We start from the raw sequence: 26,860 nt of genomic DNA, 5'->3' as shown, positions 1-26,860 counted from the left end.
CTGATACTGCAAGTATAATATGAGGCTTTTACAAATAACTGCAATTAATGTGTAAACATAAATCTTGGCAATTCTGCCTCATATCGTGAATTCTTAACGTATGCTCCAGATATGTAACTTATGGGAGCAAGGGTTGAAAAGTGCCTTGGGCACTGATCAGAGGAGTCCATAGATTTTTTTTTTTGTAATCACTGTTGAATCGAGCTCTAGAAATGAGGTTTTACTGGGGCACTAAAACTGTGGTACAATATGACCCAGATGTACACAGAAACACAAAGAGGTGTATCGACTCTGTAATCTATTTCACCCCATACATTATAATCCTACTTGTAGAACCACTTCTTGTCCACGTTGGCTGCTTCGCCATTTTGTGAAAACCTCGTGGTTCTTTGGAGATCCGAGTGGAGTCTTGTTTTGCCCGAACCATGTTTAAATGGTGTAGACAATATTGCGGGAAGATTCTGGACCACCCGACTTACAGCACAGTCTTTGTACCTAACGACTGTAGTTTATTTGGAATGCCAAAGAAACGCATCTCCAGAAAGGGGTTTTTGGGTGGCATGCATTTGTTGTGACATCAAGATGAGGGAGGGTGTCGACGAATGCTGGCGGGGAGGGGAGGTCATCCAAGTGTTTGCGCATATAAAATAATTCATTTATTTTGGAATGTTCTATTAATTGACACTTATTGTACAGTACATATGATTGCAAAAATAGTGGAAAGAAGCATTAGTGATGACAAAGTGTATACAAAGGGGGGGTGGAGTAATAACGAAGCAAAATTTGTATGCATGCCACCTTAACTAGATGATGAAGTGTCAATGAGCTCTTCAGCAAATAGGATCTTTATCTTTTGCATAAACTTATGTTTTTGCTCATACAGCTACAAAGAAGAATCAACTTTTGACTTTATAACAAAGAATTTTCTGAAAACTTATTTATAGTTTCAAATATAAGCTCCTCGAGTCTACAGTAAATAAGTGTTTGCAATTTAGCTACACATTACAAGAAACGTAATGTGTAGCTAAGTAATAACGAGCGTAAACGGCTTGCAATTTTGCCAAATACCTCCTTCTTGCGAGTAAGCTTCTCATTTATTCACCTAGTACGTCGGAATACTTCTCTTCTGTGGATTTTTCCTCGAAAAGTAATCTACACGAAAGTAAAACAAATCGATAAGTCAAATTCTACGAGTGGAAACTTAGATTATTTAAATCGTACCTTTATTTTATTCGAAAGGTTGAAAGTGTACTTCCGAAAGAGTCCGATTCTTAAACCACTTAAAATTACCTATGAAACTAAATCGTAGATGTAAAAATTTATACACAAACACTCGTATTTTCATAATATTTATTTGTAAACATTGTAGCAATCTGTAGATTTTTCATTGTTTAAATATTTTTGAAAATTTTAATTTTACATCCAAACAAATTTACTGTTTTATAAAAACAACTTACAAGAATTTCTTTTCTTCCGGTTGAAATAAACAAAATATTGCTCAAAATTGGTAACGGATGTGGTATAAATTACTCTTCTGCGAAATAAAAAATAAAATAATATAATATAAATTATATACAACTTTTAATAATGTTCCTAATTAACTTGATATGCATATATTTCTTGCTCGTGCGTGGATCTCTATTGGTTTGCAGCAATTCGAAACGCTCGGCGTTAAATACTAATTAACGAAAGTTGCATCGAAACTCATATAAATTATTCTCGTGGCAAAAGGGATCGACTCTTTCGAGAGGCAATTATAAATAAATCGAAAAATTCTTCGTCCGAATTTTGGTTGTCTTCATTTTTAGCGTCACAAAAAATATCTATACTCTTTCCCACAAATGTTCAAAAATGTAGACTATCTTAGGAAATATACAATATAGGAAAAATATATAAATTGAAATATGACTAAATGTCACAAATACGGAGAAACGAGAGCACTAGTCATTACGATACGATTCTGTCAATATTTACAAAATATACCAACAATATTACATAAACATATTAAACATTTTCGATCTACAATTACTAGTAAAAAGGGGATCGGTTACATTGATTACTGTAAAACATTTTTTAAAGGAATCTACATTTTCTCTGGTTTTCGTCTCGTTTCGCTTTCAAAAAATTTATCGCTCAATGTGGAAGTGTAAAGATAAATTAAAACATTTATCCAGAAATGTACAAATTTTTATAAAAGAAAAGTTTGTTTCTTATAAACCGAAGACTGCATGGTAGACGCGAAGCGTTTTCTGGTCGTTCTCTTGACGGAAAGGTTCTTTACGAAATTTCCATATATAATATTTGTTTTTCCTAGTTGCAACAAAGACAAGGAAGTGATAAATATATGCAGGGACTGCATATCACAGTAATTGTTCCTTGGTAGGAGTCTTTCCATTTAGTCTTTAAGAGCGATTGATGGCACAACAGAATTAGATAAAATTATGATGTAAAACCATCAATATAAATTGATTTTTTTGGTTATCGGTTTACGGCACATGTGGCAAATCTTAAGCGTTTGAGCACAACTGATGCATGCTCCGTGGCCGCAGAGGAAGGCGACGTTTCGCCTTCTTTCCATGCAGATTGAACACGAGTGAGCTTCTTCGATTTCTTGTATTTTATTTTCTAGATAACGTAATCTCTCTGCGCTCGCCTGTCTTACTTTCGAAGATATCACTCTACCACCTACAAATAAAAATTAAAATGAACAAACTATTTTACACATCAATTAAAATGTATATATACAAATATTCGAAAAGAATTCTTTATACTGTATTTAATTATTGATTTAACTGAAGCAGTGTTTTCCAATCACCAGTCCACAGAAAAATATTTGATTGCACCAACACTGGCACAGTTGATTATGGGTAAATAGTAATCTAGAATTATTGTACAATACAATAATTCTAGACTAGGTCCTGACACATCTCCCGTCGAGGTCACCGTAGTCTCCGTCCCGTTACGTGTCTACTTGCACAGAAGGATGTCGCGACACGAACCTCCCCACCCAATTCTTACACGACGACACACATTTCTTGTGTTTTCCGTGAGCAGTTCTGTACGTACTGTATTATTTAGGCCTATACGTACTGTATGTACATTTATTGGCTTCCATATTTCTTTTAATAAACATGTTTTAGTTAACCAAAATGGGTGTTTCATTTCCATATTAACCTAGGCAGCATTTTACTCATAAAATGTAGGAATATTGTAGGCTACTGCTAGCAAGACAATGCCGAATATGTAATCACTTTTGGTAATCCGACACCCCTTTGATCTCATACCTGTCGGATTATCAAGGGTCAGCTGTATATACTTTGTCACATCTGGTAACTCTAGATAAGCATAATTCATAAGTCAAATAAAAATTACTAATCCATGTAAAATTATCCATAATTTTATTAGTTTGCGACGAGTAAAAAGCTGAGAAACATTGCTATATTAGACCAGACTCAAGATGTAGCAATTAAAAAACAATTGCTCTATCTCGTTTGTGTGCCATTAATGTACGTATCCGTATTTTAAAAAGTTGCTGTCTGACGTGTGTTTAATATTGCCACTTTCTGAAGAATGATATAAATGCCATGATTAAGATCTACAATATAATAATATTTTTTAATTAGTCGAAATGTTGATTATTCACTATCGACAGTACGTACAGTTGTTATTTAACTCTTGTAATTCTGTCCAAAAGATTAACAGCAAAACCTGTATTTTGTTCCTTATTAATTAATATTACAATAATTTTAAAAAAATACTTTTTACAGTGACAGCATTTTTTAATCCATTTGAATATTATTATTGGAATATCTATTAGTGAATTTTATTGATTTAGTCTTGAAATGTCTAAGTAACAGAAAACCTAAAAAAAACAACACTTTACACTTTCAATTCTTAAACATAATTATATGATTTCTTTAAATAGAAGAACTGTTAAAAATCAATTAAATGCAAAACTTGCAGATTTTACAGACAAGCCAAGAAATTAAAAAGCTTTATCGCTCACCTGGGCCTATTTTCTTGTGTATCGACTCCTGACAAGCGATACACTTTTTCATTCGAACGCAACAATCTTCGCAAGTGACGGTATGACCACACGGATCAAATGTAATGCTTGCTATCATTTCACAGCATATTAAACAGTCACTTTCTGTCTGATTTGATTCGGCTGCGGAAGATCCGGGATCGCCATTTTCCCGAGCAATGGAATGGGCTTGAGCACTAAATGAAAAAAAAAATTCACTTATTAATTTATTTAGCCGACAAAACATTATGATTGATTTAAAATGCAAACCTATTTAAAGATGAGTAATATAATAGTAATTCTTTTAATTTGTGATTATCAGAAAGAAGATCTAGAGGCGTTTTTCCTTTGTGATTTTTGTGGGCATGATTGCCACCTTCTTGAGCAATAAAACATGCAATAGCAAATCCGTTACATTTTTCTAGTCCCTGGCCATTTAAATGTTCGACAATCTGAAATTACACATTTATAAATATGGCTGTTAAGATCATTATCGGAATTATTTTCTCAACACATTACCCCACTAATCGTTTGTGCTTCTTTAATATCTACTTCTGGCTTCTGTTTCATTAACACTAAATGCATTCCTGTATCTCCGTCTTCATCTTCTGCATTAATATTTGCTCCGAATCCTACTAGCAATTCAATAAGAGAACAATGCCCTTGACTTACTGCTAGTAATAATGGTGTCTGTTTTCTGTTATTCCTAATATCTACTTCGCATTGTCCCTGAATTAAATAATAATATATTATAATAGTGATATAGCATCTTAATTACCCGGATGATCAAATGAAAATAGAACTTGTGTGAAGTGATACGAGAAATCTAGTAATGCTGCGAGTCAGACTTGGCGATGCTGCAAACTGGCATCACCAAACTCTTCATGCTGTTGTCCTCTCCTCAAGTTCTAATTTTGTTTGATCATTCCGTATAATTAGTGTTTAAATAACATTTTCAATACCTGGGTTAATAATGTCTCGGCTACTTGGTAGTGACCATTGAGAGCTGCTAAATGAAGTGCAGCGAAACCATCATCTTTCTTTACATCTACAATTTGCCTTGTCTTTGCTAGTAACCTTTCTGTAGCACTGTTTAAAAATTTTTTAAAAAATTAAGTAATAGTGCAATAAAATACCTACAAATATAGAAATTTCAAACACAATTACACAAAAACTTACAAATTGTTTCCCTTTAAAGCTGCATGGTGAAGAACATTAAAGCCTCGCTTGTTTTTTAAAGAGAAATCAATCTCTGGTACATTAATTAGTAAATCTATTATTTCCACATTCTCTTTTCCGATAGCGTCATGAAGTGCCGAATCGCCATAAGAATCCTGTAAATTATTTTATGACTACAAGTTAACATTTTTCATCATTAATATGAGATGAACACCTATGTTCTTTCTACTTATGAAAGAACATATTATAAATTTAAAATAATTAACCTTGTGAATTTTGTTATTAATTATTTTGCTTTATGTTAACAAATGTAATTTGGAAGTCATAAATGAAGAAAAAATGAATTCCATGCAGCATTTTAAGGACAAGAGAAAGAAATTTAGTCATTATTTATAACATAAAACCATTAATTTACTCCCGAAGACAGTTTTCCAATTGGTCATATTAAATAATAAATTCTGCTTTATTGAAATTAATACAATGATCAAATATATCCCAAAAAACCTAAATACAGGATCTTCCAAGATAAATGCTACCATTTTATATTATTGAAATTATGTTAATTATTATTCGACAAGTATGCAAAATACACCAATCGATACAGTTACCATTCCAGTTTCTTCTCCCATCTGCATTCAAATGTCTTGTGTCTACTGTACCTCCTCCAGGAAGTGATTTAAACAAAAATGGAGACTCCACAACAGAGAGGGCATTGTGGATTCTGCAGTTCACAAAGTCAGAATCATTCGTCGTCGTGCAACGCAAATTATGGCTCTCGTGGGAGGTCTGACAACAGCATAAGAAGGATTTGAGTATTGGTTATAATGTGTGCTTTGTGACACGAGATGCATGCATCGAAAAACTGTAATGGACAAATGTGAAACTTGGATGGTTTTCCAATGTTTTGATGTATGTTAAAGCATTCTTGATAATAATTAACATAATTACAAAAGTTCTAAATGGTAGTATTGTTTTCGGAAGACCCTCATACTTTAGTGAAAGTCCATCTTTGTCGGTATCTAAACATATTTTTAAACTTTTTGCTCTTAGTTTCCAAAACTTAAAACGTTGACTTTTAAATTTGAACTAGTTCAAAGCAGACAAATTGGAAGTCTGCATATACCAAAGTAGTGCAATTTGTTTGACACTGACATCTTTGACCTTCTGTATGCTGGGTTTTCGCATATATTTTGAAGAAATGTCTTATTTTTAAGAAGTCATGTTGTCACTGTTTTAATATGTAATAATAATTTAAATATCAGTAAAAAGAATTGAGATTGTTTTCAGACATGATTATTGTTCTTACTTTTGTTAGATACACTATGAAATGATGTGTCTTTTATTTTATTAGTTGAAATGGTCATATACATAACATTATTTTTTTTTTAAACAACAGGAAACGTTTTTCATCCTAGTTTAAAAGTATTTCCTCTGTTTCAAATAAATATGAAAATTCTTTTAAACTAGAATAAGAAATGGCCAACAAGAATACCACACGACTACAGATAACCAATCCTAATCAAGTTTTGGCAAATACTTAGAAAAAGATTGCACTACTTTGGTATACAGCAGATTTTAGAAAATTCTGTTCCTCGAGCCTCTGGTTTTTTTGCGATATATTTTAACACTTTGTGTACTCTGACATAGCAAAATTTATTATTCATTTGTTTGCTCAATTTATTTCGTTTACCATTCGTTACTACAATGTTGAGAACCAAATAAATTATTTGTAATTTGGGAGGTATTGTATAATTAAACTAGAAAACTCACCAGAAAGAAAATGGAAGCATTTTCTTCGATTCACTAACTCCTACATTTATCACATACAAATGAAAAAAATCAAGTAAGAAAAACTACTGAAAGAAATATAATAAGAAATTTGACAAGTAAATAGGAAAAAGCATATTATTAATTCGATTTCCAGAGAAAATCATAAGGAAAGAATAATTAAATGAGTCTAAAAATAAATACATAAATTAAAAACTAATAAGAAGAGAAAGATAAAGTATTTAAAACACATAAAAGAATAAGGCAGGCATATACTTATATTTTATTAAATGATATAGCACAAATTGGATAGAAATATACAAAAGATCATCATCAACAATCTTTACATTATCCAGTAATAAAAATTTATAATGGACGAATACTTTTGAGTCATTTAATAACTCATTTTCAGGTTCAAATGCATTATAACCATCCTCACATGTGAACATTCCATCAGATATAAAAATATGCTTTCACTTCTTGAAAAGATAACCATAACTGTATAATAAGTTATAAATAAATTAACTAAATACAAAATAACATATATATATATATATGAAAAAATATAACAATATTATAAATAATAAGCGTACACCAAGCTACTAGCATTTTGATAAGAATTTCCATGCAAAACAATTAGCTAATTTCACAGGGATTATGGAGAGATCCAAACAGGTATAAAGAGGAGTGCGCCAATGCAACAAAATCTGTTTCTGATGTCTCATCTGTTGTGTTGATTCACTCCCCTTTGTACTGATTCTGTACATACCCGGTCTCCAGAATTTGCAAAATTAGCTAATTGTGTTGTTATAATACAATACTACAAATAACGAGTGTATGCCAAACAAATTTTTGCATACATTCATTATTCATAGTATTGTTATATTTTGCTCCTATATATCAGTTATTTTGTATTCAGTGTATTTATTTCAGAGTTTATCTTTTTGAGAATTTTTGGATAATTACTAGTTAATGCTTATTTTCATGTCTGATGACACGTCTGCGTACGAGGAGGTTTATGCCACGTGTATTTGAACCGTGGGTTTAGTTACTAATTAAAAAGTGCAAGGTCATTAATTGGTGCGCCGAATTTGAATTGCCACTGTCTATGGAGTTTTGTAGGGGCAAAATATAACTTTGTGGTGCAATATCTGCAAAACATCTTAAAAGCTACAGCCAAAAATGATCTATATATATAGATAATAAATGCAAAAAACTGTGAGAGAAATAACTTTCCCAGTTTTCATTTATGTTAAAGTACATAATCTAGTCTAACCTAGATGTTCACAAAATACAAGGACTTCACCCTCTTTAAAAAAAAAACTACAAAAATCCTAGAATTGAACCTGAACACGAGTTATTAAATAATTTGTAAACATTTGTCCATTATAAATTTTTATTGCCAAATAGAGTAAAAGTCTTATTGGTAATGTTTTTATTTATATTTTATACTTTAATAAAAAAATTCAATTGTTAAAAGTTTTTAAGACGTCGACTATTAACTTATCCATTTTCTTTCATCATTTATGAATAGAATTCATATTTTTTAATTAAAAGACATTAGTAAATAAGCATTATAATAAATAAATAAATATATATATATTTCAGATTAGCTTATAGTTTCTATTTTGAAAAATATGCATCTTTTTTTCTAAATAAGCTTGTCAACTGCTAATTTTCGTACATTGTCTTTTTCTAAAATAATATTTATATTATAATTTTTATACATTTTTTAAATTGCTGACAATTTCATAACAGATAACAGTAAATATATCAAACAAACTTTGTAGAAATATTTATTTTTATGGCTGTAAAATAAAAAAATGATTGTTTTTAAAACATTCAAGGAAAAAAACACATTTGTATTTTTTCTGGCATTTTTCAATATGAAAGAATCTAAGATTAATAAAAATTGCTAAATTTTCTGCCAAATCAAATGTATTTAATGATGATAAATCATCAGAAACATCCGGGATAGAATCCAGATGGGTTAAAATCTCAAGCAATTTTTTGGGATGATCCGTCCATATACGTTGAATCCCAACCCTCATTGCCCGGCTGCTAAAAAAGGCCCTCTAAGTTCGTATGGGATGGAAAGAGCTATTAAAACAACAACACAAAGAAAACGTCCAATATATAATTTTAAGTTCAAAATACAATGATTTTGTAACAAGTTAAATGATTTAAGTGCTAATTTTAACAAATGTCATTTCTTTAACAGAAAATTAAAGTATTAGTGAGGTTGGGGCCAAAGTCTGACCCACGAAAACGTGTGGGTCGGACGTTTGGCGCCGCTTTCCCGTAAGCCTAGAAGTTTGACAATGGTGTTTGGAAAGTCAGTGGAATCGTGCTCGACATTCCAAACGAAATTGTCAAACTTCTAGGCTTACAGGAAAGCGGCGCCAAATGTCCGACGTACACGTTTTCGCGGTTAAAACTTTGGCCCCAACCTCGCTATTACCTCATAGTTAAACTTTTAAGATTGATACTTTTGCTTGTAGTTTAGAAAAAAGCTGGTTTTGTGTGTTCTACATGCATTATGAGGAAATGTGTTATGCCTCAAAATTATGAAATATAAAAATTTCTCATTTATACCAACAACTCCTTTAAATTCAATGTACATTCAACTCACTATATTTTGTTCTTACTAACACATTTACAGCATACAATAAATTTAACAAATGAAAATGTCTTATTTTCTTCATACAATTAATTTCCTTGCATGTACATAAAATATCTATAAAATTAATTTTACCTGTGTATTAATGTTACATCTGAACTTTAGTAAGACTTTCACACAATTGACATGTTGTTTATTTACAGCAACATGAAGGGCGCTACATCTTGCCTTATTGACGGCATCAATGTCGGCATTCTTTTTTAACAATAACTCCATCACTTCCGGTTGATTTCTAATAAAAATCAAACTGCATTTTTAATCAAATTATTTAATAAAATAATAATAAAAAAATATATATCTTAACATACCCGAAGGCAGAGTAATGCAGTGCCGTATCGCCGTCGTCGTCTCTAACTTCTACAGAAGCACCCGCTACGAGCAACATGCGAACGATATCTAAGTGACCCTGATGGCTTGCGACTTGTAATGCTGTTTTACCAGAACTTTTTTGATCAACCTAATCAAAAATTTTAATTCGTTATGAAAGATTTATTCGATATTAAACTTTCGAAATTACAATCACCTTTTCTTGAAAAGTCTGCAAAATTTCCCTAACAATGTCGGCGTGACCTTGTGCCGCTTCTCTGACTAATCTGTCATTACTGGTGCATTCCATGTGTTGATGATCGACGAGTAAATGCCCGAGCAGAGGATCTAACAAAATAAATCTCGTAACTCACAGTCATCTGATCTCGAATAGAAATATGTTTATTTTGATATATTTACGACTATAGTTCTTACTTGTATGCTCTTCTCTCTGATTAGCAGTCATAGTGTTATTCATTTCAGTTGCCGATCCAGGAACTAGAGATACGCAGAGCGGATTGAACGTCCAGGTTTGACCTTCGGAGTTTACTCGTAAATCACCATCGGTGTATATTTTTGTAATTTTTCCAATTTTCCCCAACGACTACATTTTAAAAATGCATTTAGCAGGTTTGATTTAAGTGTAATTATTACTTGTAATAAATAAATTAAGATTTTATATCGTACTGTTTTCATGACATCGATCCATTCCCCGTGTCCTCTCTGAAGCTCTTTAACTTTATTAGCATCATCTATGATTCTGACCATGTCACCCACAGAAAACAGCATCACCTACAAAACACAAACATTTAAATTAATTATACTCATAAAATACAAAATGACTTTACAAAAGGTAAAAGTTTTTATCGTCATTTTTCAATTAAGCAAAAGATGCAAATAAAACACAACGCTGCAAATTACTTTATACTTTCTATTCATTTTTCTTCTAATAATACAGGATGAAATCAAATCAGATCATATTCTCAGTCATTAAGAATTTTTATACACTTTTTGTTTATAATTTCTATTTAATAACAGTAATACAACTTCCAATGTTATCCATTTTAGAGAATTATAGAGTTAAATAAAGAATTTAATGTATTAGGATAAACTTTTGTGCAAAAATCTTATGGAAATTTGAGTAAAATTGAAGTTAAAAATTTAAGAAGACACTCCAAATTTCTGGAAATACATACAGTGTCTGAAAAGTTACCGTGCAGTGAGAAATTTGTAACGACATTAAAGTTATATGTATGGCTTTGCATACAAGACCTGTAAATTGTATGTCTCACGTTTCCACTTTGTGATAGTTGGCATTACAGCTTTCTCACAATGTTCTGGAATGCCTATCCCCATTTATCCAGATACAGTTGAACAAAAGAGAGAGTGCAGGTCTGTATTGACTGAGTGATAATGGTGTTGTTGATCTAGCAAAGGCCCAACATTTCTTCAGGGCTCTTGAGGACATTTCTGGCATTTGCTTTAGGAGAAGCTGCAATATTCTATGTAAAACTTCATTTTTATTATAACTTTATATAAGTAAAAATAGTAAAAACATGGCCAGCATGGTTTAATAAATAAAAAAAATACTCCATTTTCAGAAAGATAAAATACTTTGCTTCTGTTTCTCTTTTCTGTCGTTTCACAGCAGCGACAATCCACGAAAAATTCACAAGTACAGAGACGACCTTTCTTTTGAGGCTACGCCTCCGCAATAAAATGCAAATACAGAGAAATAGCATCCATACAGAAAAGAGAAACGGAAGCAAAGTATTTTATCTTTGTGAAAACATAGTATTTTTTATATTTGTTAGCCTTATTTAAACCTTTTCCACTGTACAGTAACATTACACACACTATAAATTCATCTTACCTTGGTTAAAGCACCAGGATGGAAAGTCCAGCGATTATTACATCCTTCGTACTGAACTCTTATGTCGCCTTTATCTGTAACCCTATGTACAGTTCCTACTTTTCCAATATACTAAAATAAAATTTAAATTATTAATTATTATACATAAAAATATCAAATTACATTATTATAATATGAAATTTAATATAGTGACTCAAAACAGAATAAGATTAACAAATTTTTAACAAATGAATATAGGAAGAGTTAAATTGTATATATATGTACTGTACAGTACATAGTATCAAATTTAATAACAGATTGTATGTTAAGAATATACACATGTATGTATACTGCACAAATGCTAAAACTGATTCATTATGCATATATTTAAACTGTAAGAAAAATAGGTAATTTTTTTCATTCAGACTTCATATTAAACCATATGAATGAACTGCTTATTATATAGGGTCTTCAAAATGAATACTGCCATTTTCAATTATTGTAATTATGTTAATTATTATCCAACTGATACCAATCGATAGAGTAATCGTCCGAGTTTTGTCTCCCATCTGTATTCAAATGTCTCATCATCTACTCCCCTAGGAAGCACTGTAAACAGAGATGACGACTCTGCAGTTCACAAAATCGGAATCACTCTTCATCGTAAAATACGCGTGATCCGTAGAGCCATAGAAATGTGGCTGCTGTAAAAGGAGAGATGACGAATATGCCCTCACGAACATAGCAAGAACTTAAGAATCGGTCGGATGCATGCCATGCAACACAAAATGCAGGCATTGAGATACTGTAATGGGAAAATTTGAGACTCGGACAATTTTCCAACATTTTAACGTATGTTACGATATTACAATTAACACAATTACGGTAATTTAAAGTGGTAGAATTCTTTTTGGAAGACCGCGTGTAAGCAACGATAAGGATTTAAATAACAATAAAATGAAACTACTGTTTAAAGGAAATAATCAAAGAATATTGTAATAAATTTTATTACCATATAATTGTCATTGGGACATTCAAATCTGCCTCAATGGACTTTCTTTTTAACATAGTCATTATATTGATATTTAAATTAAACTCTCAAAAATATTAAAAACATTAAAAAAGATGTTGTAGTATTTAAAAGTGAAATAAAATTTATTATTGTCGTTATATAGTTTCCTAATTTTCTCTGAAGTATATTAAAGAAAAAAATTTATCAAAACTAAATTGAAAACTTTAATGTCTTTGCATTTACATTTATATGAAATTACTTTATCGTAATTATACTTTTATTAATATTTTAAAAAAGAAAAATTTAAATGAGAATTTTATTATGAAAAAACTCTGTAAAAATAAATGCAACATATGCAAAAATGCTAAAATTTTTTTAATAAAAATGAAACATTTTTCATAAAAAATGTCTTAAATTGGAAAAAAAAGACATCACGTGATATACCAAACGACTGCAGGATTACATCTGACTATAATAACGCTACTAATTACTAATTAAATGTCAAATAATTTGGCCTAAGATAGCTTTAGGTGCCATCTCTTCAATAAATTTAATAATTAACTTAGAAGGTTCCGAAAGAAAAGTCACGTAAAATTCTGTCTTTTTATTTCTTAACCGCTAATTGTATAGGATAGATAAAATCTTGATTTTATCACAATAAAAGAAATTTCAAGGTCGACAGTGTCAAAACCAGGCAATGCCTTATAAATGAACAATGTGCACGTGTAAAATCTTTTTTGTGTTATCATCTAACTACTCTCATTAATGAAAGTTTATTCAAATAAAAATATGGGACATAATAACAACAAGTACTTACTTCGGCCATTCTAGGATTCCATCCTCCGTGACCTTCTTGCATAACCTTAAGCTTTTCGACGTCAAGTAACACTTTGACTTTATCTCCGACGTTAAACTGATGTTTCATGGCCGAAGGATTTACCGAATAAGCTTCGACTGTTTGACCTGTGATAATGATACATTTTTAACTTAAACCAAATTCCGCAATACATCAAGAATAAAATTATAAATTTATATCTTTAAGAGTGGTTGGAAATATAGTTGATTTAGTAGAAGAGCACAAAATATATATATAAAAAAAATTCTTAATTCTATGAATTAAATCTACATTTTATCATCATCTTATCTGCAAATGCTTCTTTGCATTACTGAGAATTCTATTAATAATTTGAATAAAGTTAAAGAAATAAAAACCTTTTTTTTCTATGCTAGATTTATTATTGTTGCATTATTTAGTATAGATTTCTTTTGATGAATTTACAAAAATTGAACACTATAGATTATTTTATGTAACTTGAACTTATCTAAACACTGAGGAACAGTATGCTAAAGTTTAGTGTTCTCGGCATTCTTAACCCACCAGCGGCCGAATGGATAACGCTACCGCATGCCAATAGTCGGTTGTGGATTCGTGCCTTGCCAATGGGTTGGTCACATGGAGTTTTTCAGGGTTTCTTCACATATCTAACACCTAAATAGGGGCCAATTTCCAACAGAAAGTTATCCCCTTTGGAAAATCATCATGTTGTATTTCTTACCCCATTAATCTTTGGCATTCTAATCAAAATCAAACTCGTAACAAGCTTTTGTTGTGTTTCAATTTATTGTATCTTAAAACCGATCTTATAAGTGTTTGCCATTTGTTTAAATAACCTTTCTCCATTCCTATCTATGCCCTTGTAGTTACATAAAGAAATTGGTAGGGCACGTTTTATGTGAAAATATGATTCTGTCTGGCCATATAACATTTTATGACATTTGGAATTTGGAATGGGGCCTAATATTTTGGAATTTATTAATTAAAATACACATTGAATAATTTAAGTTTCAATTTTTAAACATCTATGAAGTTAGTGTAAAATAGCTACAGGCTTCTCAAGATTTGGCTAAACATTTGGAGCAAGTAAAGAAAAAATAAAGTTCCAGAAGCCCGATACATTGAAACTCAACCAGATGATTGCCTTAATTAACAGGACTATAAATTTGCTACTATTAATGATTACATATCAAGTAATTTCGTACTAGGCACCTAGAACTACATTACTAAACGAGAGATGGCACATAATATCTACCTCTAGTACAAATTACTTAATATCTAATCATTAATAATAGCAAATTTATAGCCCAATTAATTAAGGCGATTGTTTGAGTTCATCCATTCTATTTCTTTTTGTGTTCTGCCACTGAAGATGGTCCAAGATGGATCAAAAACACTTTTGAGTTTGTTAAATTCATTTGCCGGAGTGATACGAGGTGTCGCTTTACGTTTGTAAATTCTTTCTCCAGTTTCTGCTGTTATCTATTAATATTAGTTACCATCTTTGTTATGTATAAAGCAGACTGATATTTATATACGCAATTAGCAAATGTCTGTATAACAAAAGCACATCTTTCTACAAAAGTACCAATTCTCGACGATACTTATATAACTGGGTAAAATTTACAAATGTGTTTTATATAAAAATAAAAAGTACTTTTGCCGTAATACCGATAAGACCGAGGCGACCAATAAGATCAAAAACAATGGCATCGCTGAGGTTTCTTTAATGAATTTTTAAGCATTTTTGTTCACTAAAAATACTTTAAACTATCAAATGCTATGTTATTGTTTAAAAAATTTTGAATATTACAGTTACTAATTGAATAATAATTGATGTAATTTAGTGAAGCTTTAAACACATTTTTGTATAAAATATTCAAATAAATCGAGTGTTATGCTTATTAAATCCTTGTTGTAAGGAACTAACTACCTTAACATTCAATCGCATTCGAATATATTTTGTAACCTAAACAAAATTATTCCATAAAATATTTGTTTAAGTTTTATTAATTAAATCTAGTATCACCAAGAATTATGTTTCTGTAGGACATTATCGTAAACAAGTTTATATCTATTCTAATGTGAAAAAACAAAATAAGATTACGTACGTGACTTTCTTTTAAATAATAATAATAAAACTCTTATATAGTATTTTATAATTTATACGTGAACAATATAGACAATATGTCGTTCTTAAACATAAGAAAATATTATTAATGGCTGAAGAAATCAAATACTTACAACACTAAACAAATGTGAGTTTTATCGTATAGATGTGAGAGATCAAAGAAACCGTGGCTAATGAAACGCAAGTTAACGGAGAGTTCTAGAACGGCAAATGCAGTTCAAGGATAAAGCTGAATTAATGTTAGAATGATAATAGTATTCAGAATCTATTTTTTTCTGTTTCCAATCAATATAATATAAATATTATTTGCTGATCACATTTTTGATTTATTGGATTTTATGTTTTTTCTTTATTTACAGTCATTCCTAAAGTTTCAAATTTATTCAATTTAATATTATAATAATTCAAGTATTACAAAATTCATTGGAGAACTACATTGAAGATATTAGTGAAAGCGTGTTAAACTGTATGGTGAACTTCATTCTATAGTGTAGTGAGCCTGCATGCATAATAATAATACATATAAATTACACCATTATATATTAATTCTGCAGTAGTTTAAACTGTTAAAGTTGAGATATTTACAGTAGATTCCAATCATCATATAGGGAACAAATTGATTTTGTAGGTCAAATTTAAAAATAAAAATAAAATGCCTCTAATATGCTGGAAAATGTGTCAATTTTTGATACTTCCATACATTATCAAAAGCTTATAAATATTTATTTAAATGTTCAGATATAACAAAACACACAAACTGGACAAAATATAAGAAAATAAATTCACACCTTATTAGTCAACTCCAGCAAATTAGACTAAATCAACCTAATTTGACAGGTCTTCAGCTGAGTGTTTATTTTCTGAATGTTCAGATCAGTTATAATGCAAAAATCTTCAAGCTGTATCAACTTCTGTATGCAAAGCATTTTATTTTGACATTTATTTGAAAATATCAGAATTCATAATTAAAGTATTATATTTTCTAGGCAAAATTTGCCTTTTTTTGTGTTGTATGCAAAATAAATGGATCTATTAAACTTATAATACAGTGTAACCATAATTTACAAGTGTATCTCATTCCCAAAGACTTCTTGTAAATAGGGACAAATGTTCACTAGTTCAAACGAACGTTTTCGGCCATAGTTTACCAGTTCAAACGAACATTTTGAGCCACTTAAGTAGTAAAAAATGTTTATTTGAATTAATAAACTACATGCCGGAAAGTAGTAATAAGATGAAAGGTACTCATCTGTTATGTCGCAGTTTTTTAAGACATTTTGTCAAAATTAACTATGTTGCACTCCTACAGACGTAGAGGCATAAAAGCACACTAAACTTTCAATCTTGTTGACTTGTAATTAGAATAATGTGTTCTTGTAAATATCAATTGGCACTTGTCATATCAAATATTTCATCTTGCAAATCAGGAAGAGGAATAAAATAATATGGTTTGTTATATTAAATTCTCATACGCCGAGAGCTTGTCAATTGCGATCACACGACATTTAAAATAGCACCTTGATCATTAAATTTTATTAAAATATACTTAAAATCACTAATAAACTAATAATAAATTTAAATTAAATGGAAGAAATAAAATACGACATACCTAAAATAGGTAAATGATCCCTAAAATAATATCCTCCGGGCGAATCTTGAATATATTTTAGATCCACTTTACCTTTGTGGCCTAACCTGTACACGTTAGTGGATCCCGAAGTCCAAGTTACGTTTGCGACACTCCTTCCGGATTCGTTATCCCAACCTCTAATATCTATGACTTTTCCTGTTTTTCCTTCTCCACCTTATTAAAAAGAGATATAATATATATATAATATATAATAATGCACTGTGTCGATACTGCCATTAAATTTCGAAAAAGTGCAATACCGTCTTGATTTCCCCAGTCCCAATCGGGTCCTCGCATAACTTTAGCGCCGACAAAAATGCCCCGTGCCTGAATTTTGAGTGTTCCTTGACGTTTTGGCATTTCGACGCTAAAAAATTAATAAAGATTATCATTTATCTTTCATAATTTTATTCTCCATCTTAAATGATTAAGTAAACAAACTCTTAATTCTCTTACCCTGCAGATGCAGTAGTTTCCAATCTCAAAAAAGGATGAGTCAGATCGTGTTTCTCGGACATGTAGCATTGCGTGCACAAGTCGAAATCATAGCACCTATTGCACTTCCAGCGCATGCCAGCGATACCATGTTTCCGGCACGAGTCACAAATAATATTTGGATGCTTTATACCTAAAGTATAAAATCTTCGGTTGAAATAAAATTCAATTTCAGATTTACTTACATATTAGTATATTTTACCTATCGGAGCATTGTCGAACACTCTCAGATCGTAAGCACCTTGGTAACCAATTCTGTAATTTGTACGGGAACCAGAATCCCACTGGACTACGACGGTCTTGTCGGGAGAAGACGTGCTTCCGGGTTTTCCGATCTCGACCACAGTTCCGACGTGACCTTCCCCGTCATCTTGATTCTGCCACTTCCAGTCAGGGCCCCGCACAACTCGGAGCCCTACATCCATGCCATATGCGGGATAATAGTACCACGGAATTGTTTTATTAACAGAATAGGTATGACGAGTTTTTTGAAACCACCGAATAATTACCTGTAAAGTAACATTTTTAAATTATCGTGAGCATTCGTATAAAATAATGCTAAGCAATAGAAAATAATCTATTTTCATTTGTAAGTACATTTCTACATTTAATATTTTATTTGTACATAATTATGTATGTATGTACTGTACATAAACAGGATATTTGGATACAAAAAATTAACTATTTTAAGCAAAAATTCAATTATCTGGACAGCCTGAGGTCACAATTGGTCTGTATAACTGAAGTTTTGCTGTATAATTTCCTTTGTTTTTGTATCAATATACAGTAAAATTTATCACTTAGTTTACATAAACTGCAATGAAAAATTGATAAATCACATCTTCTATAACGCAGCAACTGCTAAATAAGTACACTATATAAAAAGATGCGGAGTGCATCAAAAGTCTGACCTTGCAAGAAGAAAGCCGCCCAGAAGTTTTTACGAGAATCATTTACGTTGAACGACCAGTGTCTATTGAATGGCCACTCAAGTTACTACGCGTTACTACGCATAACTCCTTTTAGATTATTTCTTATGGGACTACCTCAAATCTGCAGTTTACATCAATCATTTGATCTAGAATAATACAAAGTCTAAAGCAGTGTTTTTCAACCTGTAGGTCGCGGGTAACAGAAAAAGACAAGTGTTTGTAGGTCCTACACTACAATAAAAAAAAAGTTACTATTTGCAGGGCTCTTGCAACTTCTTTGCACAGTACAATTGGTTTTTCAATCGATAGTTAGGTCTCAACAGAAAGAAAATTAAATATGTAGTTTTTAAAATTACCGACATAGTTTTAATATGGCCCTGGGGGATCGCCAGAATTTTTTTAACTTGTGAAGGGGTCATGTATTCAAGAAGTTTGAAAAACACCAGTCTAAAGGATAACGTACTATCGGAATTTGAAACTATCAGAGAAAATATTATTCTACCCACAAAATGTTCAATGATCTTACGTTAAATGAGTAGAGCAGCGGTGGCCAACCTTTTTCGAAGCGAGGGCGCAATTACAAATTTTCACGAACGTTGCGAGCGCAACAATGTGTAATGACATCATGTATGTTTATTGTTAAAGTTATTTTTAATTTTTTTTTCATTTAATTTTGTCATTTTTAATTTTGATTCTTTTTGATTTTATTTTATAGGTTAAAATAATAATAAAAATTTAAAAATTTGTAATAACAAGTTTATTAAACGACATTTATTACATAATACATGAAAAATTATTATTCGTTAATGAGAAGGTCGAGACTGTATTTCTCGACATAACTTTTCAAAATCAGGAGAGTGATGTAATGGCAGAACGATCGGTAGTAATAAAATAAAAACATACAAGATGGCGCTAAAATTCGATAGAATTCAATAAAATAATAACTTTTGTAGTGGAACTAAGTACTTATATTTTATTATATACAGAGTTATTTAATGTATCAATAAATAATTACTTGAAAATTTCAATTAATAAATAAGTAATAAATAATTTCAAGAAAATTCTGCTTAAAGGCTGGATCATGAAAGTGATTGGAAATAAAATAAAAAAATTGTTTCAATTTATTGGGAAGCGTGTCGTGGGCACGTAAAAAATTGCTTGCGGGTGCGGGGTTGGCCACCCCTGGAGTAGAGAGATGGTTAGAAGAAAATGGACGTTTAATTTAAATAATTAACGAATTAATTAATAGAAACAATTGATAAGAATATGAAAGTTGAAATAAAAATAAGCATTTAATTAAGTACAATCATATCGACTGTATAATGCTCAGACTCTCGTAGACAGTCATATACAAAATCGCTTGATAAAGTAGTGCCTCGAAAGACAAGTTACAAGAATACAAAAAATTTCAGGATGTTTCGTGCCCGAAGTAACGACTTCATTCTTGAACGAATTTTTCAATGAAATTTTATTGATAGCGCCCTCTTTTAAAATTTTTAAATAAGATTTTCTGTAATCTACATCACATGTGAAACAAAACATTTTCAAGGCAATTGGTATATTTCAAATATTTTTATTGGTTAATTTTTAACAAAGTTACATGGTCTCTATTTAATTTACGTTCAATTGACATACACAAGAAATAAACAAGACGATAACAAAGCCAAACAATTTCACCAAATTTATGACACAATATGTTGACACGTTCCACAATTAGCTAAGGTCTTTGGTAGCGAACTCGTTCCCGATTACGAGACGCATCCAACATAACCGAGGCTTAGTATTTTCTCGTAAGAAACAAATTACTAGCTTCTTTTTAATTATTCTTAGCAATATATGCATGGTTTTCTGTTTGGAGTTTTCCCAATTTTGTTTTCGATCAATGGGTTTAGAAGTCGGGAAGGTCGTCTTCTACGACTGACAAGCCGCACGTGTGAAACGCAAGCCGAAATTTGATCCTTGTCTACGTATAATACTTTGACTTCAAGTCTTGGCTTTTGTTTTGGCAAATCAGTTTGATTTGCAGGTTTTGTAGCTCTGGTTACATTGATTTTATAACTTATTTTTACAAACCTGTCTTACAGATCTTTTTAAATGAATTTACTATTCAATTGAAACAGTTCATTTCATAGAGTTACTGAAAACCACAAATGAATTTAAAATGCAAACAATTCACAAAGATTTAAAAATTTTAAGAAACACTAAGACACATTAGCACAAAGTTAAAATTGTGTGTGGTGCTACCTGTTATGAGATTTTATTAAAAGTAACTTTTATATTATAATTATTAATTATTATAAAAAGACAAAAGGTTTTATTTCGAAAATAGAGGACAGTTTTTAAAAAATTGTAAATGCTAATAACAAGTAAAATTTTTATAAAGTCTGACCTCTCTTGACCTTTACCTACCGAAATTTAACAGCATCAATATTCCTTATATACAAGTTACTGTGCCAGATTTCATTTCTCAATCTTTTCCCTATCCAGAGATATTATACAAAATAGATGTCAACACACACAACTGTGAAATTTTTTCCCATTTTTTGACTTTGGGTTCTCGTAATTTCAAGATTTGCAAAAAATGCGGAGGGTCAAATCTGACACAATTCCAATACTTTCCAGTGTTATACACATAACAGGTGGGAAAGTAAAAGGGTCCTAACTTTGTCCCATACAAAGAACCCAATTTCACATTATTCTTAAAGTAGAAGTGAAGCCTTCCAATTGTCTTCTTGCTGACTACTGACTACTTATAAATAGAAAATGGCATTTTACTACAATTCTATTTCATGTTCTAATCAATGCAATTGCTGCAACCAAGAACTGGCTTAAGGACAAGTACGATCCTCATTTTCTCCATCAGTCCTCCCGTGGCAGCAACACTTTTACGGCTCCTGCAGATTACTTACGTTGTACAACGATAAGCAATTCCAACTTTGCAAACTGCAGAATGGTAAAATACCTTCTTTGTAAGAAGGTGCCACATTTGTTTATGGTGCTTCCTAGAGGTAGTGTACGACAAGACATTTGAATGCAGAAGAGGGGCAAAACTTAAACAGTTACACTATCGATTAATGATTGATGTATATCATGTATTTCCTGGATAATAATTAACAAAAAGAAAGTAATTTAAAATAGTAGCAATTATTTAAGAAGATCTTGCATTGATATAAAATTTATCGAAAATCATCTATTTATAATAGTAATGTCTCTATTAGAAACAGATTAATAACAAACTGCTGCATAAACTTAGCTCCAATGAAGTAGTATTTTTAAGTTATCAATGTAAGAAATTGGAGTTTTAATTATTATTAATGTAGATCCATGATGGCCAAACTGTGGCTCGCAAGTGGCTCTTCTAGATCCTTATTGTCGCTCCCATATACTCATACAATTTCTTTTTATAAACTCGGTATGTACTACTTACATATAATATATCCGTAAGTTTTCAATCACATAGTGTAATATGTACAGATTGTAAGTATAACTCACGACTTAACTTCAAACAGACAATTAAAAGCTTAGAGTACATTCATAAAGTTGAAAGAGTTAAATAATTGTTTACCTAGTCAGTCAGTCAGTCAGTCAGTCACATAAAGTACCAGTAGTATTTACTATATAACAGTGATTTTAACTATACATATTATAAATAGACGATGCAGCTCTTGTTTATTTCTGATAGGCAGCATACAGTTCCTGTTGTAACAAAGTTGGCCGCCCCAATACAGATGGATGCATTCAATAATCATATTCACTCTCTTATGATTTATATAAGAGTAAAGCACAAATACCACCAATAAATATCATATTAACACTACTTAGTAGTTATACATTCCAAAAATATCGAGATACGAAGCCATAAAAATATATTAAAGTTTAAGGGACAGAGACAGATATTTCCTATTTATATCATAATAAATAAATAAAAATTATTACATTAAAAATCTATAAAAAAAAAAATAAAAAATATTTAATGTAATTTAAAACGTGCAGATATTAGAAGGATTTCCTATTCAAACAGGATCTTGTTTACACAAATGGAAAGATTTAAACAATGAGATAAGTGGTAGAGTGTTTACATAGTACAGCTAAATAAGATAAACAGTTATTTGAAGAATTTAAATAAAATATTTTCTTAAGTATTATTATAATTGACAATTAGAACTACTCGACTTGAGATATAGCTCTTATTATCCAGTTTCACTGCTTTGATGCAATATTGGTTGTCTGGAAAATCTCTATGAAAATAAATCTAAGCATATTTAAAAGTGATAACCAGAATTCCCGAATAATTCGAGTCAATTGCATATTAATTCTAAGCAAATAAAACGTGAAAAATTATTATTTTGCATAATAGAATTATAACAACAAGTTCATAATTGATTTAACATAAATTAATTGTGATATGTTATGGGGCGGTTGAAATTTTTTTGCACTAGGAGCCACATATCGCTTAAGAGAAATATGTGGGAGCTGCATTCTCTATTAAAACAGTATATATATATATATATACATGTAAAGTTTATACAACAAATTGTATAAGTAAGCTGTGTGGGAGTACAGCAAAAGGTTTGAAAAAGCCATTTGTGGCTTATGAGCCACAGTTTGGTCACGAAGGTATTATAACCTGTAGATATTTACATAACAATTTAAAGTATCTTAAATTATCTACATTTTGTTTATTTCAATTAACAAGACTATTTCACAACTTACTTTATAATAGAATTATGGCAAATTAAATCTTTATGTTCACTAATTAAATGTATAATTTTATTAATAAAATACCACAAATATTAGAATATTTTGTTTATTTTCTGAACCGTTAAGTATTAAATCGACACATTACTATTTAATTAAGAATAGAGCTACAATAACTGCCGTAAGACGTCGGACTAAATGTTGGCTATAATAATTATGAATTAACGAGAAGTACACTATGTACATACATACAAATACATTGTGTGTATTTCTATAAATTTATATTTTATTTAGACATTAAATAAGACAATGAAATTTAACCCCTAAATAAATATGGACAGCATCTGACTTTCAGATAACTCGTTCTTTCGTATATGCCACTTCGATACCCACATGGTTTTCGTCGTCTAAATTTGCACTTTCGCGTATTTTCCGACCGACAAACAATAGTTTCAAGCGATTGTGCAGTGACGTTTTCTGCTAGGATTGTTATTGGTAGTAACAAAATTGCTTGTAAAATGCATTTTTGCCGGTTTTATATCTAATTTGCAATTTTAATATTTTAAATAATATTTGACGCTTTGTTACACACATTTACTACCGATAATATATGTTCCATCAATTAAAAAAATCTTATAATTATGTTTTCCTGTCGAATGAATTTAAAACAGTAAATTTTATAGTAAATTTAATGTTCTGCCAATATGAGAATACTTGAACTTAGAATTTTGAATGTCTACAGTATGTATTGCAGGGCACAAGCAGATAGAAAATAATAAATGCTGATTATTGTGTAGATGTGATAAAAATATCAGGGTTTTCCTCAATATTTTTATCCCATACCCAAAATTAAAATATCAGAGGAAATCACACCTTTAAATTAGCAGAAACATAATGCAAAAACATTAAAATTTTTTAAAATTAACCTTCTAGCCATCTTTGAATTAACATGTTTATGCACAAATGAATACAAAACAGAAAACAGGAGCAAACACAATAAGAAAAAATAGCAAGTTTTTAAAATGACGTTACAGCATTAAAATATTTTTAAAAGAATATACGGTGGAACCTCACTTAACGAGCATAATTTGTTCCAGAGTCTTACTCGTAATGCTAAACACTCATTAAGTGAAACAATTTTTCCCATATAAATTAATGTAAAATATGATAATGTTTCCATCTCGTATTAAATTTAATAATTTAGACATTTCTGGAATTTAATTTGGAATCGGCCATTAAATTTAACACAAGATGGCAGCATAACTGCCTACCTCTAGTCAAATTAATTAATTTCTAATATGAAATTATAGCCTTTACATAGCCCAAGAATTTGGCATATCGTTTGGCGGGTTTATTATATAACGGGCTACGGTTGTCGATGTTTATATGTAATATGTGTTGGAAAAAGTTTGGAAAAACATGTGACCACAAGCGACACTAAGATGCTAGCTGAAGGAGTGCTAGAAGGAGCATGCGCACAATCCAGGACTTCTCCTCTCCTGGCCACTTGTCTTGTTTATTGACTTCCTTGAAGGAGCAAGCAAACAAGGTAATATGTTGTAACGAGTCAGAACTGTGATTATATACAAAAGGCGCAGAACATTTTGAATCATTTCACTGAGTAACTGCCAAATATTTCACTCACAGTTTTATTCTTCATAATTTCACCAGGCTTGGTTATGTGAAACACCCGTTATGACACGTGATCGTTAAGCGAAGTTCCACTGTAATTACTACTTTAAATCAGTAAATAATAGAAAACAAGTAAAATGAAATGATCAATTACTTATTGTGACATCACAGTGCCAAGCAGCAAGTTTTAATCATATTTTAATTTAAAAATGAAATTTTATTTTATATATATACAGTAGAGCATCGATTATCCGACTTAATTGAGGACTGGGGTTGATCGGATAACTGAAAAGTCGGATAACCGAAAAGTATGAATAAATACATTATTAGTATAGTGTATTAGGCCTGGTTTAAATACTAGCCTCCCTTTCATGGTCGAGCCAGTGCTGCCAGCTAAAACATGCAAAAATTTAACAAAAATAATACTAAAGTAGCCAAGACATAACCAAATATTGTAGCGCCACATCACTAGCAGGCATTTGAATTTGCCGACTAGAACGCGGTCGGTTAACCGATCAGTCGGTTAATCGGGGGTCGGATAATTGATGCTCTACTGTATATATATACACACACACATTGTCAAACGTTTATCTTTACTTAAAAAAAATATTATATATACATATACACATATATATATCACATATTTTTTAAAGTAAAGATAAACGTTTGACAATCCCTTCAAACCAATTAATCTTAATGAAAACATATAATACACATGCAAATATTGGCATGTTGATTGCTCTATTTTAAATCAAGCAACAGACTTGCCGATGTCTGTGTATGTCTTATTATGTATTATATTTGCAAAATAAAGTTTTAAAATTGAATCATATTAGTACATTAACACCAGTAAAAATTAATGTTGTTTGTAGTAGTAATACTTTTAAACTAAAATAAATTGAATTTCTGTAAACAAAATAAATGGTTGGGTATCCTCACACAAAAATACTCCCAATCTCTTTTTAATCAGCAGTGTCCTTCACTTTTATATCAATGTTTCAAAAGAGACAGGATTTAATTATCATAGATACAGTTTTATTTGAAATACGAACAAACACAGTGACTTAGCATTCCACTGTTTTGTACTGCTAAAAATGGACTCTTGTAATATGAAACTGTTTAAATAAACAAAAATGCAATAATAAAAACTGTTCAGATGAGAGTTAGTAAACACTTTTCAAAAACAATTCTCACTGTCAAAACGCACAAGGTCAAGGTCAAAACAGTAAATAAAGTCTATTTAAAAAACTTAGTTTGTCAGGCAATATAAACCTCCATTTAATAGGACAGGGAGATGTGTACATAGGACCAACATACTTAGTTCCAAAGAGGCAATCTAGCAGGGACAGACCATCTCAACACACCGTCAACCCGTGGTTGTGGGCACTATAATCAAACATCTGGTGTTTGAGTAGATCCAATAATAGTGGCTGCAATCACGGGTCGACAGTGCATTGGAATGGTTTCTGGCAAGTTAAATAGATCTTGGAAATTATCTATTTAACCTGTCATTATGTTTACCAAATGAAAGTCAAAATATTTAAATAATTTGAAACAAACTTAAATATAAAATTTTTGATATAAGGTTAACACCTTATATCAAAGATTAAGATCAACCTAATTATGCTATGATTGATGCTTCTTTTAGAAAGTAGAAAATCCAAATAATACAATCAAGTGTCTTTTT

General features: G+C 30.8%; 1 protein-coding gene across 2 annotated transcripts in view; it reads right to left on the bottom strand.

The window, feature by feature from the left end:
- Positions 1-1,333: 1,333 nt before the first annotated feature.
- The window catches only part of mib2 (mind bomb 2), a 39,464-nt gene continuing 13,937 nt past the window's right edge, over positions 1,334-26,860 (bottom strand). The window contains exons 2-19 of one of the 2 annotated variants that reach the window (XR_010882542.1): positions 18,114-18,420; positions 17,873-18,044; positions 17,677-17,783; positions 17,396-17,590; positions 13,638-13,783; positions 11,830-11,940; positions 10,644-10,748; positions 10,392-10,560; positions 10,174-10,304; positions 9,959-10,107; positions 9,726-9,882; positions 5,204-5,358; positions 4,987-5,113; positions 4,544-4,753; positions 4,295-4,476; positions 4,007-4,221; positions 1,458-2,685; positions 1,334-1,373 (exon numbers count right to left, since the gene is read on the bottom strand). Coding sequence is in view for 1 of the 2 variants with exons in the window: in XM_067284470.1 (XP_067140571.1) it covers positions 2,456-2,685; positions 4,007-4,221; positions 4,295-4,476; positions 4,544-4,753; positions 4,987-5,113; positions 5,204-5,358; positions 9,726-9,882; positions 9,959-10,107; positions 10,174-10,304; positions 10,392-10,560; positions 10,644-10,748; positions 11,830-11,940; positions 13,638-13,783; positions 17,396-17,590; positions 17,677-17,783; positions 17,873-18,044; positions 18,114-18,336 (2,784 nt within the window). In the remaining variant the exon portion in view is untranslated. Of the gene's footprint in view, positions 2,686-4,006; positions 4,222-4,294; positions 4,477-4,543; positions 4,754-4,986; positions 5,114-5,203; positions 5,359-9,725; positions 9,883-9,958; positions 10,108-10,173; positions 10,305-10,391; positions 10,561-10,643; positions 10,749-11,829; positions 11,941-13,637; positions 13,784-17,395; positions 17,591-17,676; positions 17,784-17,872; positions 18,045-18,113; positions 18,421-26,860 lie in introns of both variants that reach the window. The other variant, XM_067284470.1, reaches the window with a different exon arrangement.

Source organism: Centruroides vittatus, unplaced genomic scaffold (genome assembly GCF_030686945.1).
Source record: "Centruroides vittatus isolate TY-2023 unplaced genomic scaffold, ASM3068694v2 scaffold_1209, whole genome shotgun sequence".
NCBI lineage: Eukaryota > Metazoa > Arthropoda > Arachnida > Scorpiones > Buthidae > Centruroides > Centruroides vittatus.
Note: the sequence above shows the minus strand (reverse complement) of the source record. Positions and strands in the feature narration are given on the sequence as shown.